This window comes from Glandiceps talaboti, chromosome 16 (assembly GCF_964340395.1).
Source record: "Glandiceps talaboti chromosome 16, keGlaTala1.1, whole genome shotgun sequence".
NCBI classification, from domain to species: Eukaryota; Metazoa; Hemichordata; class Enteropneusta; family Spengelidae; genus Glandiceps; species Glandiceps talaboti.
This window is the reverse complement of record NC_135564.1, coordinates 525,750-547,127: the sequence shown is the minus strand read 5'-3', so window position 1 is coordinate 547,127 and position 21,378 is coordinate 525,750. Positions and strand designations below refer to the sequence as shown.

At 35.9% G+C, this 21,378-nt stretch overlaps 1 protein-coding gene across 4 annotated transcripts in view; it reads right to left on the bottom strand.

Moving 5' to 3' along the window:
* Positions 1 to 21,378, bottom strand: part of LOC144447436 (uncharacterized) — a 70,234-nt gene that overhangs the window by 22,633 nt on the left and 26,223 nt on the right. For 3 of the 4 annotated variants that reach the window (XM_078137462.1, XM_078137464.1, XM_078137465.1), the window contains 28 exons: positions 20,902 to 20,952; positions 20,412 to 20,465; positions 19,494 to 19,571; positions 19,018 to 19,110; positions 18,250 to 18,294; positions 17,645 to 17,698; positions 16,947 to 17,000; positions 16,551 to 16,658; positions 15,839 to 15,892; positions 15,306 to 15,350; positions 12,854 to 12,907; positions 12,230 to 12,274; positions 11,395 to 11,547; positions 10,941 to 10,985; positions 10,291 to 10,344; positions 9,653 to 9,697; positions 8,606 to 8,659; positions 8,215 to 8,268; positions 7,606 to 7,659; positions 7,099 to 7,152; positions 5,478 to 5,531; positions 4,510 to 4,554; positions 3,873 to 3,926; positions 2,776 to 2,820; positions 2,223 to 2,276; positions 1,825 to 1,878; positions 1,212 to 1,418; positions 753 to 851 (listed from right to left, as the gene is read on the bottom strand). In XM_078137462.1, coding sequence (XP_077993588.1) covers positions 753 to 851; positions 1,212 to 1,418; positions 1,825 to 1,878; positions 2,223 to 2,276; positions 2,776 to 2,820; positions 3,873 to 3,926; positions 4,510 to 4,554; positions 5,478 to 5,531; positions 7,099 to 7,152; positions 7,606 to 7,659; positions 8,215 to 8,268; positions 8,606 to 8,659; positions 9,653 to 9,697; positions 10,291 to 10,344; positions 10,941 to 10,985; positions 11,395 to 11,547; positions 12,230 to 12,274; positions 12,854 to 12,907; positions 15,306 to 15,350; positions 15,839 to 15,892; positions 16,551 to 16,658; positions 16,947 to 17,000; positions 17,645 to 17,698; positions 18,250 to 18,294; positions 19,018 to 19,110; positions 19,494 to 19,571; positions 20,412 to 20,465; positions 20,902 to 20,952 — 1,860 coding nt within the window. The remainder of the gene's footprint in view (positions 1 to 752; positions 852 to 1,211; positions 1,419 to 1,824; positions 1,879 to 2,222; positions 2,277 to 2,775; positions 2,821 to 3,872; positions 3,927 to 4,509; positions 4,555 to 5,477; positions 5,532 to 7,098; positions 7,153 to 7,605; positions 7,660 to 8,214; positions 8,269 to 8,605; positions 8,660 to 9,652; positions 9,698 to 10,290; positions 10,345 to 10,940; positions 10,986 to 11,394; positions 11,548 to 12,229; positions 12,275 to 12,853; positions 12,908 to 15,305; positions 15,351 to 15,838; positions 15,893 to 16,550; positions 16,659 to 16,946; positions 17,001 to 17,644; positions 17,699 to 18,249; positions 18,295 to 19,017; positions 19,111 to 19,493; positions 19,572 to 20,411; positions 20,466 to 20,901; positions 20,953 to 21,378) is intronic. The other variant, XM_078137463.1, reaches the window with a different exon arrangement.

Genomic DNA, 21,378 nt, shown 5'->3' with positions numbered 1-21,378 from the left:
GTAAATTGTATTTTTATTGTGGCTTTGTTACTTTTGTGCATTCAGTCTCACTAATTTTAGTGTGTCTACAATTTTGTGTTAGTACACTACTACTACTACTACTAATACCAACAAGTGTGTCTAAGCTGCTGGCATATTTTGTGCTTTCTGCAAATTTTGTCTATTTTTCCTTAAGCCTTGCCAGTTTTGTTTTGAAGGGTCTTTGGTTGTTTTTCTCTTTTTATGAATGAAGGCACATTAATAGAAGCTATTACAAGCACTTTTTAGCACAGGAAGCAAACATGCTCAATTCAATTTGAAACGCTTAGTTAATATTTTTTTTTTCCATTTGTTTATAACATTCAGTCCATTATTGAACTTTGTCGATGAACAAAGTTAATATCTATTTTTTTTTATATTAAATATAAAATAATATAAAAACAGCGCTTTGCATTCTCTGTTCTGTCAGCAATAGTGAGCAGCAAAAAGGCATGGATTGCACACATGCAGGTTTAGGTACAAGGTTATAAAGGTCAAAGGTTAGAGGTTACAGTTAGTTCCATAGCATGGCATGCAGGAGGCAAAGCAAAGCAAAGCAAAGCAAACCTTGCGACCTTCATCCCCAGGTCGGCCTTCTGGGCCAGTATTTCCCCGTTGTCCCTTTGAACCTGGATCACCCCTATCACCTGGGTAGCCTCTCTCACCCTGTATACAAAGAATACAAAACAATGATTAGTTTCCATGGCAACAGAGTGAGTTAGAGTGTCACTGACCTTTTTGCCATCATCACCAGCTGGACCCTCACCTCCTGGTACTCCACGTGTACCTCTAGGTCCCATTGGACCTCTGTCACCTGGTCGTCCTGTTTCACCCTGAGTCCAGGAGGAGAATTTTAACAGATCGATACAGTTACAAAGACATCACACAAATCAATGAAATAAATGTTTTATAGTTGTAAACAATGGCAACAAATTCTAAAGAACAACACTGTCATTAGATTGGTACGATACCATCATTGGTGGCGTTCTTCATGGAACATGCAAACATGTACCATCAACAACACTATCATACAGTGCCATTACAGACTATGGTATATCATATTGACAATAATGTGATTTTAATCAAAAGTGAAAGTAGAGTTCTTGTATATGAATGTGATTTAAACTTGCATGAAAAGACATGTCTTTGTCTTAGGAACTCTAACCATCCAGACTACTAATTGATCAACTTACCCTTGGACCATTAGGACCTGCTGGTCCAACAGCACCTGGCAAACCGCCTTCACCTGGTTCTCCTGGAACACCAGCATCACCAGCAGGACCTGGAGCTCCTGTCATTCCTGGACCACCTGCAGCACCATTGGCACCTCTTTCACCTGGAGCACCACGTGGACCATTGGGACCCATTGGACCGGGGTCTCCATCTTTACCAGATTCACCCTAACAGATAGTTAATGTCACAGAATTTTATTTGATGACAACAATTTCCATACAGGATAATAGTTATACACTCATTGCTGTAGGTGCCAACATTTTTCATAGTCCAGTTTGACACCATAGAATTTTTATAGCTTGATACTGCCTGAAGTGTTTGATATCATTGAATGCTGATTGGCTGACAAAAATCTATGCCAAGATCATTTTGTGTGTGGACTATGATGTTTTATTCATATTTCTGGGCATCTTAACTGTAAACAGTGAAGTTTAGAATTGATTTTTCCCCTCAGACCCGGAGTGCATGACATTTCCTGTCAGACAGCACTCCATCCAAATACAATTCTTTTCCCTAAATTTCATCAAACACAGAAGAGGTAAAAATTCAGAGTTTGTAGGAAAATTTACTTACTCTGCTGCCTCTAGGGCCTTGTGATCCAGTTTTACCATCTGATCCTGGTTCTCCCTGTTTACAACGAAAAACACTACATTATTAGAAATCACATGCTACTATAATGACTCAAAAATAGCAATTTAGAAAATTTGCAAATAGGCAGGAAATGTGAAATTGTTCAAAACTAAGCATAACTATAAAATACCCATTTCACATATTTGAACATTTGGAGATAATTCAGAAGTAGACTTTTCAAATATATAGAATACGACAACAATTTTGAAATGATCAAAATTCTACAACATGAGGAATTAGTATCACAGCTACTTTGAAGATAAAGATAGTTCATCAACTTCACCAAAGCAAAAACTCTGTGTTCCATAAGTCAAAACAAAGCACTTTGTAAAATGACTTACAATGGGTCCTTTAGGTCCTGGCATTCCCATAATACCTCTGTTTCCGGGGAGACCCTACATGTGTTGATAAAGAACAGAGCTATGTTATTGGAAACTGTCATACCTGTTACCATGGAAACAACCTTTTGACCTTGGTTTCATGTGTGACAACTAGAACTTAAAATTGTGATATAGAAATTATTACTAGTATACAATATACACAAGGTATAAAACTATACAAACTACAATGTTTACAACAGAGTGTTTCAGTGACGCACAAGTGTCATTCATTACATGGAAGTTACAATGGATGTAAAACACAAAATATCTTCTCATAACACTCAGAAATATCAATCATTTGTTTTCCTGATGCTATCCCAACTTGACTTGTTTAACATAACAATATATCAGAGACATGCATGAAGATTACTTGTCAAACTGATGCATTCAACATCGCAATCATGGAAAAAAAAAGGTAGCGAGAAATTCTACCACTCAAGTTGCGATATATAATTCACACCAATATTGCCAAAAGGTGTTCATCTTTCTGATGGCAATGAGAAGTTTAACTTACGGGTAAACCTTGAGCTCCTGATCTACCATCATCACCAGGTGAACCCTGAAATCATGGAAATTACATAGAAACACATCAATTTTAATTAAATATACATATTTTGTATCATCTAGTGTCACTCCTCAGCTTCTAAAATCAAATAAGGAGTACATTTAGAAAGAGAACACACACATTATTTGTACAAATAAAGTTTTTTCCCTCCTATTTATAATAACTGTTTTTCTTCATACAGTATTTGAGTCAATTCCAACTTTGTTATTGTATATCAAATGACTAATTCACAAGATTACAACATCTAATATTCACAAATTTTCATATCACAAAGTGTGAGAGAAAGTTTGGAGTGTTTTGATTTTTGTAAAACCAGTCCTTCTAGGACATTGTTCCCTTGAATACAGCATTGATGTTAAGAATAAATGCAATCTTATTGTTGGTATCATACCTGGAATTTGGCACACAGAGAAAAAGGATAAACAACACATGTTAATTTGTGTAACAACTATTTATTACCGATACTATGATTTGCCAAGCTGATAAACATGGCAAGATTTGCAGGAATGCTGTCAATACCACGGTTTATCTATTATAGTACAGTATTTTGTTACATTATATGCTTAACCTATATTTTGTTTATAGCCATTAAAATTACTACATTACAAACTATTTTGTTACATTATACACTATATTTTGTTACATTATACACTATATTTTGTTACATTATACACAATATTTAGTTACATTATATGCTATATTTTGTTACATTATACACTATTTTGTTGCATTAGATGCCATATTTTGTTTATACATGATACACTACATTTTGTTACATCATATGCTATATTTTGTTACATTATATGCTATATTTGTTATATTATACACTATGTTGTTATGCTATATTTCGTTACATTATACACTGTTTTGTTGTATTAGATGTCATATTTTGTTACATTATATGCTATATTTTGTTACATTATACACTGTTTTGTTGTATTAGATGTCATATTTTGTTACATTATATGCTCTTTTTTGATGCTGTATTTGAATTCTACCGATTTAGTTTATAACTCTATAATAAATAGATAATATAGATCACATACTGCAGGTCCAGGCCTTCCAGCTTGTCCATCTTTACCAGGAGGTCCAGTCAAACCCTGCAAATGTACAAAACAGATGTAAAAGTCAGTCTATGTATTCTGGAGTATTCAACATTTCTTGTTGCTTCATTTCATGTCAGTTTTCTGCATGGCAGTGTATTAAATCTGTGCTAAAAATTGGATTGTACAAGGACGTACAGTTCATAGTATTATTGAGAACCTGGTCACTTTCCTGTATTGGTCCTGGTGTATGTTTGATATCCATTGTGATGGTATTGTATACACTAATGAGTCAATGATAAAGTTAACTAATTCAATCAAGACTATAGGACTAGAGGTGCTTAAATCTCAATCTTTGAATCCCATTGTCTTGGATTATTTCTATTTTGTCAGTGGTGCCATACCAATTCAATAGCATTATTCTTTGTGCAGGATCAAATTTTTCTATAGGGATTCCCAAAAACTGTTTTTCATAACTAAATTTTATTCCTAATCTGAACTTTGCTTTTTACTCGACAATTCGACACAATTCTACACGTTTGCTTTTTTTTCACTGCTGGTTCTGTCTCTAACCAGTTTTTGTAGGGACACAATATCCTGCAGTATGTCATAAAATGTTACGGATATTAAGTAAACTCACTCTTGGTCCAGCTTGACCTTGGGGTCCTGGTCTTCCTGCATCACCCTAATCATAGAACGAAAACAAACTGATCGTCACATAATCAGAAACACACATAAATGTTATAACTGGCAGAATCCTGAGGAATCTTAAACTCTTTGAGCTTCAAATACAAGTGGTGGAAAATTTGATTTGAGAAATATTACTTGAGGTACTAATTTTCAGTAAACGTACTAGAATTGTTACTTCTGATCTTCATGTACTTATAAAGATGGTTGACTTTTAATATGTCTACCTAACAATTCGATGTCATGTAAAACTGAACCAATACTCAACATTGGAATAATGTTCTCCATTCAACATATTTTAGACAATTTATTTGAAGTAAGTCTTTCTAAAGGTTCTCTTCTTCTTCTTCTTCTTCTTCTTCTTCTTCTAATTAATTCTTAAAGTGGCCTTATGGATGACAAATGGGTATTATTTTGAAATTTTTTAATTCTTAAAACAACTCTACGGTGTTTTTATTTGAAAAAAGCAATGTGAAACAGCATTGACCTAGTCCATGCAGTTTGTTCTTGTCATACAATAACGAACATTTTAAACATATATAATGATTTGCAATTTATTGAGTTACATACAGAGATTTAGTATATGTTATTTTATATTGTTTTTTCAAGTATAAAAAATAGTTGTTTTATAAATTAAAATAAAAATCCATTTGCCATCCATATCGCCACTAATAATACGATAATATTTTCTACACTGATTTCAAAATATCAAATATTTTGGTAGTAATAGCTCTTAGCCTTCTGGATTACAGTAAATGTAATCTTGTAAAATTGCCACTACCATCACGTCAACTGCATTCATAACTTACACCAATTCCTTTGGATCCGACGGGACCAGGAGGTCCTTTGTCACCTGAATCACCCTACAAATAAACAGACTATCAACTAACACTGCATACAATATTACATAGATTGACTTACAGCAGGACCTTTAGAACCGGTTGCACCACGAATACCTCGTTCACCTTCATCTCCCTACAAGAAGTAGAATGAAAGAAGAGAAAATGCAAGGACATGCATAAGCCAGATGCACTGCATGCATATAAATGTGTCATTCAATCATGTTGGTCAGCTATAGTCAATTAACCAGTCACTTAGTAGATCAACGAGTTAAGTCAGTCAGTCAGTCAGTCAGTCAGTCAGTCAGTCAGTCAGCTGGTCAATAAATCAATTTAAAGGCCAGTCAGTTAGCTAATTTGTAAACAATTTTTTATCAGTTGAAAGTCAGTCAGTCAGTAAATCAGTCAGTAAGTTGATCAGTCAGTTAATAGTCAGTTAGTCAGTCAGTAGATCAGTCAGTCAGTTCAGTCAATGTCACATTTGTAGAGTTTGTATCATGCAATCAGGATAATGTAACATGAACTCTAGCCATAATATCACACAAACTATAAAACTGTCTACAATTGTATGTACTATTTTACAACAGGTTTTCAAATATACATGTAAATCGCTTTGTGAGATTTGGTACAACTTGTCTGCACACACAGTTCAGTTTGTGTGAAAAACTGCATACCACTTTCAAGTGTTGTCAGTACACACAGTTCAGTTTGTGTGTAAAACTGCATACCACTTTCAAGTGTTGTCAGTACACACAGTTCAGTTTGTGTGTAAAACTGCATACCACTTTCAAGTGTTGTCAGTACACACAGTTCAGTTTGTGTGTAAAACTGCATACCACTTTCAAGTACTACACAATTTTGAGGTAATTTTCACATACATTTCAATGTGACATTTTCACTTCAAAACCCATCAAAGGATTATTCAGAATAAAAAATAATCTTTGAGCGAAGTCATTTGAAAATCAAATGAATGTCCAATATTTGAAGATATATGTGAAAGAAGCGATAAGATTTGACATGCCCCTAGTACACAAAGCTTACAACTGTACAGCTGTTAGATCAAATGCATCAGATATTAGAGAATAGAAAAGTAAATATTGAGGACTTCATTTCAGAAATTATCACCTGATACAGTATCAAAATTTTTCACATGCCAGAAATAAATAAAGAAAGTCTATTATATTGCATGCTGAAACATGAATATAATCTGAAATGTCTCTTTTTTTTGTCTCTTTTTTTTGTCTGGTATTTTCCATCTGTGAATTTTTAGTTCTTATGGCTGGAATCAGAATTGTATATAATCTGTTGATCTAAGCAGGAGATCAAATGTCCAGAACTAAAAATATAGATCACTAGTTCAGAATTTGTAAATCTCCTGTTTAGAGCTGACAGATCTTTAAGTCAAGTTTTCAGACCACAAGTCCAGGAATTGGAAGGTCTAGTTCAGGACTTTTAATTTCTAGTTTAGAAATTGTAAATATCCAGAACAGAACTTGTAAAGCTCAAGTTTAGTATTTACAGATTTCAAGCCCAGAACTCAAGGATCTCACTTCTACAATTTGGAAAAGAACATTGCTTGAGGTGATGGATTGGAATCTCTGTATTAAAATATGTCAAAACAACATGCTGTTGACTCATGATTTTTGATGATACATGCATCTATGTATTGTTTCCACTGCTCTATCACCACCATACTACCCTACCTTAGCACCAGTGGCACCTGGTTGTCCTGGGAATCCTGGGGATCCTGAATTACCCTACATGGTAAGACAACGACGAGAAAGCATTAACACATGATAGTGGTCATTTAGTAAATAATGATTATGTCCACATAATAACACAGGTACCAAGTCAACTTCAAATTCAAAATGACTTCTGTGAAAACTGCCAAGAAGTTGTTTCTACCTTAGACAATTTTTGTAGCACTAATCTCTGATACTAGAAGATGGTGAGTGTAATCTTAAAGTGTACACTTGTAGTTATAGTATGAGACTGTTGAAAGACAAGGGAGATTGGTAGAATTGTACTTGTCACTACTACTAAAGCTTTGTTATTGTTTGTACAATCTTACTAATACTCTATTTCCTGTACATATTTTATATTCAAATTGAAATCTATCTCAATGTAAAGAAAGGCTTGCAACATCACTAAATAATCTGAAATAGCATGACAAGTGTTGTAAATGTCGCTATGGTAACTATTATACTTACTGGAGCACCTTGGGCACCTTCGGGGCCAGGACCACCTGGATCACCGCGGTCTCCCTGAAAATTAACAACACAGTTATATTTGTTGTATGTTACATGCATAAAGGCATCCATTGATACAGTCAGACACACAGAGACACATGCATGCATACATACATATATAAATATATAAATACATACATACATACATACATACATACATACATACATACATACATACATACATACATACATACATACATACATACATACATACAAACATACATACATACATACATACATACACACATGCATGCATACATACATACATACATACACACACATACACACACACACACATGCATCCATGCACACACATACACACATACATACATACATACATACATACATACATACATACATACATACATACATATATACATACACACAACACAGACACATACATAAACACACACACATACACATACACATACACATACATACTCATTACACACACATGCACACATGCACACAAACTTCTACAGCTAGAATCTCCTTTGCAATATATTCTGAAATCTGACCGCATTGGTGAAATCTACAATTACTATCATTACCATGGTAACAACAACTTACTCTTTTGCCATCTTCACCTGATTGTCCTGGTAAACCTCTTGGACCAGAATCTCCCTATTGGTGACAAAAAAAACAAAATTTATAACATGACATCATAAAAAGAATTAAGCTATGTATGTGAATATTTTTCTTCCAAATTACTTTTGTAATGTTTGATGTACTTATCATTTGCGGAAAATAAGAAAGTGATGCCTATACAAATTATAACATACGTGGTGTACTCAGATTTCCATTTTAAGCAAATATGTGAAAACTGTATATACATTAAGTTTTATCAGCTTCGTTATCACATCATTGCTCTAAAAGAATTAGTAAAATAGCAAATAAATGCAAAAAATTACAACTGTTACAATTTTTTACAAATATAAAATATGAGCAGACAAGTACTTACTGTAAGACCAATAGGACCTTGTTCGCCCTTCATACCTGATAAACCTGGCTCACCCTGTAACAAAGTCACATCTATGATCAGTATCACAATCCTAAATGAAGTGTGGAGTGTGTGCTATTGGTGTTTACAATCCAACCAGCTAACATCACCCGTGTTTTTGCTAAGGGTGGACAGTAGGTAAAATCTACCGGGGTTCCCATGTCATTATACCAGGGTTCCCAAACAAAATTACCATACACTCTAAGGGGAAACACTATCGTTTCACCCCTTTCCCCCTTTTTGTTACCAGGGTTCTCCAACCTTAGCAAAAACACTGATCACTCAATTTTAGACCTAACCCTGATGAAGACCATCTATCTGTCAATAGTTGAAACGTGATAAAAAATGAACCTTTTTATATGAACCAGTTGTGTCATTGCCAAACTCCTAGATGACAAAGGCACTAACAGTGAAACACACATTCAAGGTTATTTCTTGCAGAAATTTGTAAATATAAATATAAATGAGCTGTGAAGACACTTGAGCTCCTACAAATAATGACATGTCCACATTCAATGGTTATCTACAAGTACAATTTAAAAATACACCATGAAAGGGAAACTTTTTTGGACCGGTGATGAATGGTGATGGACATTGAGTGGACATGTGAATGAGGGACAAATGAGTGGATGGTGTAATAAAATTAATAACACATGCACTTGGGCAATATCACAATTTAGTGCTTGCCCTCGGGCTGGAACTTTATCCCAAAATTTTGATGATGCCCTCACCTTCAGCTTGGGTATCATCAACATTTTGGGAAAGAGAGCCAATCCTTGTGCAGGTACTAAATTGTGATACTGCCCTCACTGGCATGTGCTCCTATTTAAATATAACACACTGAATTTGTCTCTCCTTTTACATCAGTTATTACTCATAGACCAAAACTTTTTACATGTAACCAGAAAAATTGTCGAGATTTCAAATAAACTGTACAGTAATAAATAAATAAATAAATAAATAAATAATTAAATAAATAAACAATGACTATGAATATAACACACTCACAGATGAACCCTTGGCACCAGATGGACCATTACCTCCTGTTGGACCCTAAAAGTGAAAAATAACAGAATACAGTTCTGTCACTGTTGAAAATATTGAATGACATCTGCCATCAAAATACTTGTCAGCAAAAATCCATGTTGAAAGTAGAGAACCAAGAGACAATACTAGGATTATAATGAACTATTAATGGGTACTATCATGTTGAAAGTATAGTTACTATAAGATATAGACTTTTCTCTGCAGTTCAACTTTTGAAGCTTACTTTCAATACTCATTGATCACATGATGTCTTCGTATGGAGTTGTAGTCAGTGGTTACAGTCAGTATCTCTCATTGATCACATGATGTCTTTGTATGGAGTTTTAGTCAGTGGTTATCTCTCATTGATCACATGATGTCTTTGTATGGAGTTTTAGTCAGTGGTAACAGTCAGTATCTCTCATTGATCAAAATATTCTTCTTCTTGTTTAGTTGGTTTTTTTTATTCCTTGAGTCTTTTCTATTTCTTTACAGTTTTCCTTCAAGTTCCAAAATACACATAATAATCTTATGACAAAAAATTATATTGTTAGATAAATTTTGAATTTACAAAATGTCTACTACTGCTAAAATGATAATATATTTCCATGGTTACTTACAGGAATACCGGGTGGGCCTTGGAAACCTGGGGTTCCTGGCATACCAGCAATACCCTGTAATGATAAAACATGAAAACCACAATAAATATTACAGCTACCAGATAGTGAAATCAGAATAAGATGTTACCATGGAAACCATTTATATTTACTTGGAATTGGTGGTGTTCATGTGGTAAACTTGTAATTGTAATCATGACAAAATATTAAAACAAGCGATGGTGTTGTTGCACATATGTACTATAACATGATTGTTGTAGAAGATACAACCTTATTGCACTAAGTATGCAAATTTGTAAGGATGGTTTCTGGAGTTATGTGTCACAATCATACTTTCTTGAATTTAGAATCTATCTTTGAATATTTTATCACACCTTAGTAGTCAGTCAGTTGTCATGGTTACTATTCACTGTAAGTCAGTTGTCATGGTCATTATTCATTGTTGCTATGTACACAAACCAATAAGTCATATGATTACAAAAGCTGAGATAGACTCTGAAAATCTACATTATATTTACAAAACACACAAAAAAAAAACTATATTATTCAAAAACTTAAAAGTACAATTGTTTTTTATACATTGCAAAGTTTTAAATATGCTAGATATGAAAGAATAGTTGGTATAATGATAATAACAAATTTGAATTACTTACACTGCTACCTTTGGAGCCTGGGGCACCATTTACACCTGGAGAGCCCTACAAATACAAAGAAAAAATAGAAGATTTGACATGTAACCATGCTATGTCCTGTAGATCACTGTAAAGACAATAAGGACTTCATCTTAAGTTCATGTTATAGTAATTTTTATATACAGTAGATGTAACATAAATCCAGATGTGTAAAATAATCAAATAAAACACAGCATATCAAGGGTTAGTGACTGTGTCGTTTCTCTTAAAACACAGCATATCAAGGGTTAGTGACTGTGTCGTTTCTCTTCTGACTCTAACCAATGTAATCTGGGTTCTAAACTACCCAGTGCGGACTTGGTTTGATTAAGTTCACCAGGTCTGTACATGACAAGGGTGTTGTTTTGTTTGACACTACTTTTAAACCAGGTGGGCATGGATATAATGAAAGCTGATTGGCTATCTAGGAACTTACTCTTGCACCAGGTTGGCCTGGTTGACCACTAGGACCAGATTCACCTCTTGCACCCTGTGGACCAGCTGGACCTGTTGCTCCAGATTTACCAGATTCACCTTTACCACCAGGAAGACCTGGGAAACCTGGTTGTCCAGTATTGCCTGGTGGTCCCTGGAAACATAACACACAAAGTAAGGCATTAAAATAAAACATCAATAGAATTGTTATGAGGTTCTGAGAATTCTCAAAACAGTTGACAAACACCACTGAAGACATATATATAGTAGTTGTAATAGGCAATATCTGGCAATAAAGTATTTGAAAATGAAATCAAAGTAAAAATGGTCTGCTCTGACCTTATTACACACTAAATGACTTACAGATATCAATGCTACTTCTCATACATGGGGGGTGTGAGGGGTGGGGGTGGGGTTAGGGTGAGAAGAAATGCTAACCTTGACTGAAACCATCTAATCACTTATTTGTTATTACATGAATGACTTTATACTCTTGAAACCTGACAGCAAGGTGATGTTGTAGATAATGTTAATGTCAATGCATGCCTTCTATGACATTACAATTATCTTCTGGCATTGTTAGAACTGTTGATTGCATAGTAGTAGGGAGTTCCTGTACATTTGTTGATATGTATAATAAATGACATCATCGGATTATTTATAAGTTATATCTTAATACCAGGTTTGAGTTCAGTCAATTGCAAGTGATGGTTAAGTATACATCAGTAAGTAGAATACTGTGAGTATCTTTTAATATGCAGGAAAAAATTGCACCCCAAAAACATATATAAAGTCAGCTTATGCCCCTTTAAGGTAATATACAGAAATTGACTTACTGGTTGTCCTGATGGACCTGGCTGGCCATCTGATCCTCTTGCACCCTATAAAATTAAATCAAATCATTCTTAGGATGATATCATTGATACAATAATAATGTTATCGTCAATGCAGCATTGTAAATCTTATGAAGTTCAAAAAACTTACATTCATTAGTTTATCATCATTTGTTGAGGTTTTGACAAGCAAATGATCTCTAAAAAGTAAAAAATCATTTTAAATTCATCAGCTTCTAAAAGGCTTGCTAACTAATTTCATATTTTGGGAAAAGATGCACAATTCATTGTCTACCATATCTCTATTCAGAAAACCCAAACGTTGACAATCATAAATTTTTATGATAAAGTGTAAAAGGGAGGGATATGGTACAAGTTTTATGCATTTGGATTTTGAATAAGGTGTAATGTTCTTTTAAAATTTACCTTAGAATGCCATGCAAGTATATAAACTAACATGGATTTGGATCACGAAAGTCTCTGTATCACGAGACCACACTATCAGTAACTTAGCCAGTCAATGTGAATGTCGCCCTCACTCGACATCTTTTAAAATTACTGTTTTATGTAGTGCATACACATAAAGATGGATGTAAAGCAAATAATGCAAGATATACTGTTACTCACTGCTTCACCATTACTTCCTGATCTGCCAGTTTCTCCTCGTAAACCTCTAGCACCCTGTCAATAAGGAATCACATACAATTACTAAAGTGACCTTCATATAACAATACCATTGACTGTAATGCAACTTTTCTCCAATATTGGTTAAAGATGAATATATTCCATGTCTATCACATGATTGTGACAACTTCTGTCGTTCTTGTTTACATTTTAATTTGCTTGTTGAATTAAAGTATTACCCTCAGTCATGTCAAAAGAGATTTTCCCAAATCTCTTCCTTCTACTTTTCCAATCCCTTCATTCTTTTTCCAAATACCTTTCCTCTTTTCGCAAATCCCTTATTTTTCCAAACCCTTTCCCTTTCTTTTTCCAATCCCTTCCCTCTCTTTTTCCGAATCCCTTCTTTTTCCAAATTTCCCTTCATTCTTTTTCTAAATCCCTTCCCTCTCTTTTTCCAAATCCTTTCCCTCTATTTCTAAATCCCTTCCCTCTATTTTTCCAAATCCCTTCATTCTCTTTTCGTGAGATCTGACTGAGTGACTTAGCTGAAATATAGGATGTAAATTATCTAATGTATTCTATGAGGTCATGATGGCCATCTACTGTAGTTGTATGCTATGAGGTCATGATGGCCATCTAATGTAGTTGTATTCTATGAGGTCATGATGGCCATCTAATGTAGTTGTATTCTATGATGTCATGATGGCCATCTACTGTAGTTGTATGCTATGAGGTCATGATGGCCATCTACTGTAGTTGTATTCTATGATGTCATGATGGCCATCTACTGTAGTTGTATTCTATGATGTCATGATGGCCATCTAATGTAGTTGTATTCTATGAGGTCATGATGGCCATCTACTGTAGTTGTATTCTATGAGGTCATGATGGCCATCTACTGTAGTTGTACGCTATGAGGTCATGATGGCCATCTACTGTAGTTGTATGCTATGAGGTCATGATGGCCATCTACTGTAGTTGTATTCTATGATGTCATGATGGCCATCTACTGTAGTTGTATTCTATGAGGTCATGATGGCCATCTACTGTAGTTGTATGCTATGAGGTCATGATGGCCATCTACTGTAGTTGTATTCTATGAGGTCATGATGGCCATCTACTGTAGTTGTATTCTATGAGGTCATGATGGCCATCTACTGTAGTTGTATGCTATGAGGTCATGATGGCCATCTACTGTAGTTGTATGCTATGCGGTCATGATGGCCATCTACTGTAGTTGTATGCTATGAGGTCATGATGGCCATCTACTGTAGTTGTATTCTATGAGGTCATGATGGCCATCTACTGTAGTTGTACGCTATGAGGTCATGATGGCCATCTACTGTAGTTGTATGCTATGAGGTCATGATGGCCATCTACTGTAGTTGTATGCTATGAGGTCATGATGGCCATCTACTGTAGTTGTATGCTATGAGGTCATGATGGCCATCTACTGTAGTTGTATGCTATGAGGTCATGATGGCCATCTACTGTAGTTGTATGCTATGAGGTCATGATGGCCATCTACTGTAGTTGTATGCTATGAGGTCATGATGGCCATCTACTGTAGTTGTATTCTATGAGGTCATGATGGCCATCTACTGTAGTTGTATGCTATGAGGTCATGATGGCCATCTACTGTAGTTGTATGCTATGAGGTCATGATGGCCATCTACTGTAGTTGTATGCTATGAGGTCATGATGGCCATCTACTGTAGTTGTATGCTATGAGGTCATGATGGCCATCTACTGTAGTTGTATGCTATGAGGTCATGATGGCCATCTACTGTAGTTGTATGCTATGAGGTCATGATGGCCATCTACTGTAGTTGTATGCTATGAGGTCATGATGGCCATCTACTGTAGTTGTATTCTATGAGGTCATGATGGCCATCTACTGTAGTTGTATTCTATGAGGTCATGATGGCCATCTACTGTAGTTGTATTCTATGAGGTCATGATGGCCATCTACTGTAGTTGTATTCTATGAGGTCATGATGGCCATCTACTGTAGTTGTATTCTATGAGGTCATGATGGCCACCTACTGCAGTTGTATTCTATGAGGTCATGATGGCCATCTACTGTAGTTGTATGCTATGAGGTCATGATGGCCAACTACTGCAGTTGTATGCTATGAGGTCATGATGGCCATCTACTGTAGTTGTATGCTATGAGGTCATGATGGCCATCTACTGTAGTTGTATTCTATGAGGTCATGATGGCCATCTACTGTAGTTGTATTCTATGAGGTCATGATGGCCATCTACTGTAGTTGTATGCTATGAGGTTATGATGGCCATCTACTGTAGTTGTATGCTATGAGGTCATGATGGCCATCTACTGTAGTTGTATTCTATGAGGTCATGATGGCCATCTACTGTAGTTGTATGCTATGGGGTCATAATGGCCATCTACTGTAGTTGACTGCTAAAATAAGTGTAACTTTATACATACTGGTTGTCCTGGTGCTCCAGCTGGACCAGGGTTTCCTGAATCTCCCTGTTAACAAAACATATGGTACAATATTACTAAACAAAACACATTTGTTACTAAAAACAGAATTGTTTTGATCCTTCCTTGTGTGAGGGTGCTAACTTGACACACATATTTGTAATCACCCACGTAACGGACTTGGATACCTTTATTTAAATCTGGGGTAATATGTAAATGACTCTACATTCTATATAATGGTAGTATGTAATCTATACGTGTGTGTTTCTTTAGTTTCTTTTGAAAATTCAGAAAGCCAGAAATAAAATAGCACAAGTACTAAGAATGAACTTTTTCACCTCATTTACTATTTATCTGTAAAATACAAATCAACAATTTACAAAAGGAGTTACTTATCTAACATGCGAGACGAGAGACATGACAAAATTGATATATCTAACATCCAGTTGTAAATATGCATTACTTATGTCAATCTTAACTAATACCAAATTAATAAAATATCATACAAAAGCCAGGAAGAGTTGATAATAACTCACCCTTTCTCCTTGTTGACCTGCCTCACCTGGCTTGCCATCAGCACCATTCCAACCCTAAGAAAGATGTTTTAAAAAATGTATCAACAATTAGTTACTAATAGATATTAACCTGTTACCAGCTTAACTCATACACACATATCAAACTAAACAATAAACATATTCAGACACACAAGTTTGAAGACTTTATTCTGCCAAAGTAAATTTAAACCCTTAAATAAAAAATTGAATTATGAGAAATATATGCTGGTACTATTCTACACTAAAATCAACAGATAACTGGAAGATTTTTGGTTGTAACGGGAAATTATCACTTTGTACCCAAATAAACTAAGCTTGTGACTAGAAATCCCAACCCTAATGAAACTTTATGAAAACTTAACACTTTTCTTTTAGCCATGACTATTTTACAAACTGAAATATCTGGTGTTTTTGCTTTAGATTTTCAGCAAGTTGTCAATTTTGTGTCTTTGATTTCAATCAATAGTCCTAACTTGTTCATTATGTTAGAATAAAGAATTTTGTCCATAACGGGGATGACACTGCTTGAATATGGCTAAAGAGAATGTTGTTGACAGAGTTTGAATACATAACCTACTCACAGTTATGCCCCAGAAGGCCTCAACTTACGTGGGGTGTAATTTGTGTCAATGGTTTATTAAATAATTTTATTAAAAACATAGTGTCTTGAGCAGGACAGATGTACTTCACTTACCCTATGACCTTTAGGACCTGGTAATCCTGGCATACCGGCAGACCCTCTCAAACCTTGTGGACCGACTGGACCTGGGGGACCAGGTCTACCATCTGGGCCACGCTCACCCTAATTGTTTACAAAAGAGATACAAATGACTTGACAAAATAAAGATGATATTATCTCCAAGGATAAAGTCAAGCAGAGCTAAACATATTATATTTCTTTATATAAACGGAATTATCATTACTGTTTCATCATTGTCAAAAGCCACAGCAATCAATCATACAAATTAGTAACAGTGACACTGAAAATCCAAATGTTCATCAACATGTTCCAAACTACAAGCTAAAATGTGCAAAAAATCCCAAATGTATAAAACATGTTTACAAGAAGGTAAGTTGGACGGGTACTTACATCTTCACCTGGTTCTCCCTGTAATCCGGCTGGACCTCTTGAACCTGTTGGACCCTACAAAATAAAATTATCACACACTTAGGGATACAAACCACTTAGTTTGATGATCTTTTTTAAGACCCCAGTGGGTACACATTTTGTAGTTTTCTTTGGTAATATAATGTGGGTCTACTAGTATTACAAAGGTCTCTATTTTACTTTAATATTTACATTTCTGTTTGTGTACAGGAGAGTTTCCATAGCATTATGATAAGCTTACAGGTAGCCATATTCCAAATAAAAATGTCAAGTTTGTTATATAGTGCTTTTAGCAATTCACAAATATTACCCTTGGCATGGGCTTAAAATGGCACAAATATTACTCTTGGCATGGACTTATAATGACAGAACACCCTTTACACTTCCTCAACTCACTTGGGAGCATATAATTGCTGTGGCCTCTGTATGTTCTATCATTCTATCCTTCATATAACAACCTCTGTCCTACAGGTTGCCATTACAGCTGGGCTGCTTTGGGCACACCATGGTTCAAATTTTGCCCAAGAACTTCAGCTATTCAGAAAGAAATGGCCACAACAGAGGTTCGGATGAGCAACTTGTATAGATTCTGACTTGACCACTTTGATCATTTGACCACCATGCCACCACTAATGTAGTGTATACATAAAGCTATTGACAATAACACAACCAGTACTTACGATTGGACCCATATCACCTGGTTCTCCTGGACTGCCCATAAATCCTTGTAAACCCTGAATTGAAGAACAAATAGTTTTCACAAACTTGTAAAGTGACACAATAAAAAGATGTGCCAGATAACAATGGTATGTTTAAATCATTACCATGGTAACAGAGCATTAAGCTTCTAACAAGTCATGATCCAAATTTGTGTTTATCACTTTGACTTGAATACAAAAGCACATTTCTAAGCTCTATAGTGTTATACCTAAACATGATAAAAATCTGTTTTAGTGATCAACATTTTCATACAAATTTAGTGGATACAACCCTTTATCTGCCTAATAACTATCTAATAACTGATAACACCCCCTAGACTGTTGAATTAAAAGTCTATTTATAAATACCCATATCCATACAAAAATGCACTGATAGTATATTGATAACACCCCCTAGGTGTTAAATTAAAAGTTCTGAAGGGGGGAGGGGTAGAAGTATGTCTTAGATCTGTGTGGAAAGTTTTTTTATTGTAATAGCCAGATAGAATGGTATCCCAACATATAGTGACAGAAAAGGTATGCCCTTTCCCCTCATTCTCTGACCAAATAAACAAGAGCAGACTTACCCTTGCACCTGGAGGTCCGCTTGGACCACGTGGACCTGCTGGACCCTACGAGTTGAAAGAAAATAAGATAAAAACATTTTAGACTACAAAAAGGATACTACAGTCCTCAGGTAAAGAATAATACTAGCTGAAACCACCCCTACCCTGTCCACCCATGCACAAACACAAACACAGACACACACACACAAACACCCACCCACTCTACCCTATCACCCACACCCACACATACACACTACCCTACCCTATCCTATCCACCCACCCACCCACGCACGCACAAACATACACACACACAAATAACACACACATACCCACCCTCTCTACCCTATCACCCACACACACACACTACCCTACCCTATCCATACACACACAAACACACACAAAAAATAACACACACACACACACCCACTCTACCCTATCATCCACACACACACACATACACACTACCCTACCCTATCCACCCACGCACAAACACACACACACCCACACCCTACCCGATCCATGCACCTATCCATCCATCCACCCACCCACATATAGCTACCTTATCCACCCCATGCCACCCTATCCACGAACACACCCACAAACCCACCCACACACATTATGCAGTACGTATTTTCATTGGCTCTCAGTGCCCAACACAAACACAACCCCACCCACCCACCCACCCACATGCGCACACACACACACACACACACACACACACACACACACACACACACACACACACACACACACACACACACACACACACACACTACCTATACAACTTACTGGTTGAACAACTTGTGCGAATCCTGGGTTTACCAAACCAGCTGATCCCCATGGTCCCTTTTCTGAAGATGGACCAGCACCACCACTAAACTGCTAACAATATATAAGAAGAATCAAATATTGTTTTTAGACTGACAGATCAGCTGTTATGGGCATAGCTTAATTAATCTCCCGTTCCCAAAATATTAGCTAGGGCAGGCTGATAAGCCCTGACCGATGACGTCACTATGGTCTAATATTAGCTAGGGCAGGCTGATAAGCCCTGACCGATGACGTCACTATGGTCTAATATTAGCTAGGGCAGGCTGATAAGCCCTGACTGTTGACATAACTATGGTCTAATATTAGCTAGGGCAGGCTCATAAGCCCGATGACTGATGACGTATTATACACTGGTCAAATACATTCATGATTACCCCCAAACCCTGACAAATAGATTTAAAAAATGCAAAAAGGAATTGAACACTTCAACATACTGCACCAGCAGCACCTGGGGGACCAGGGGGTCCAGGGGGTCCGGGAGAACCATTTCTTCCATCTCTGCCTGGGTCACCCTACAAAACAGAAAAAAAAAGATATATTCCTTCAAAGTTTCAGTGGGGACACTTGATCTCCTACAAATGATACAGGCCATGTCCATATTAGATGTTTATATGCAAGTACAATTTCAAAATGCATCATCAGAGAGAAACTTTTCTTCTATCGATGATGAATGATGATAAATAAGAATGACTGGACCGATGAGTGTACAGTGTAATAAAATTAATAACACATGCGCTCTGGCAATATCACAATTAGTGCCGGCCCTCGAGCTGGCACTCTTTACCAAAATTTTGATGTCATCAATTAATTAAACAAATTTATGTGTGATGTCACTGTGGAAATGATTGTCAGATAGAATAAAACAAGTGGAACAGAATAGAAATAACTTTATTGTCCAAAGTCTAAACCTAACAAGTACTGCACACGGTTTGGATTGTTTTCAGTCTATATGCTTTAGGATTACTTTATTATAACAAAGTCTAAATTACTGTTATGTTAATCGCCCTTTAGGCAGTTTGATTAATTTTCATTGTAACACATATCTATCAAGATTATGCAATGGGTGTACACTTGGTTTTATCAAAGATGTCAATTATAAACCATAAAGTCTTCTTCACTGGTTCCTGCATACATACATCGCATACACATGCAGGTAACTAGTCTGCACTCTCATTGGCTGAGATGATCTGATGATCCACTTTAAAGAATTCTGGGAATGTATACATACAAGGGTAGTATACACAATTTAATATGACAGATACGTTGGCAATTACTAGTTATCTGCAGTCTCATACAAAAACTGATAGGTCATGTGATGACGCAGTGTTCAGCACAATAGCAATTTGACTTACCCTGGGTCCTGGGGATCCTGATTCACCAGTTCTACCTGTTGGTCCTCTTGGTCCCTGAAAATATGCATAAACTTTTAAGGCATCAAACAAATGTTTACATATTAAGTTTTACAAAAATAGGACGTCTTCATTTTTAAAAAGTTCATTAACTAAAACTTTTCGATGTTTTGACCCCTCATTGGTGAAATTAATAGGGGCTCTAAAAAGATGTACAATAATTCTAAAAGAATTCAAAACAGTGGAAACACAAAATACTCATATTACTGAACTTTTATGCCAGAAAGTTAAGAAACTTTTTCTCATAACCACACTTTTGTTGCATCATCCTACTCAATGTTTTACTCAAGTTGTGATCGTCACAAGCTCATATAACATCTGATTCCTGTACTCCACAGTGGAACCAATTCTCGTTGTCATGACAACTTATCAAAAAGAAGATAGCATTGTTGGATTCATGCAGCAATGGAAATAACAACTTTTGTGGACTTACTGTGTCACCTGTATGTCCTGGAATGCCAATTGGTGCTTCACCAGGATCAGGCTGTGGAAATTATGTAGATTCATTCAATTAGCATTTGATCATCATGATCAGCATTTATCACTGTGCTATTTATTTTTGACATGAAGCACTTAGAAGGGTCACACTCTAATATCAGTCATTCTGATTGGTTGTATAACAAAGAATATCATAGCAGTGATGCTGATTGGTTGTATAACAAAGAATATCATAGCAGTGATGCTGATTGGTTGCATAACAAAGAATATCATAGCAGTGACGCTGATTGGTTGAAAAAATGAAGCCCTTACAACAAAACATCCTGATTGGTTGTGTAAAATGAAACACTGATGATACGGCTCAATGTGATTAGCTGTTAAACATCAGCCAATGTTGTCGGTGGATTCACATTTATACCTTCATGATAATTTTTAAATTCTTTTAGGGAGCCTTATTAAGTATTTACATGTG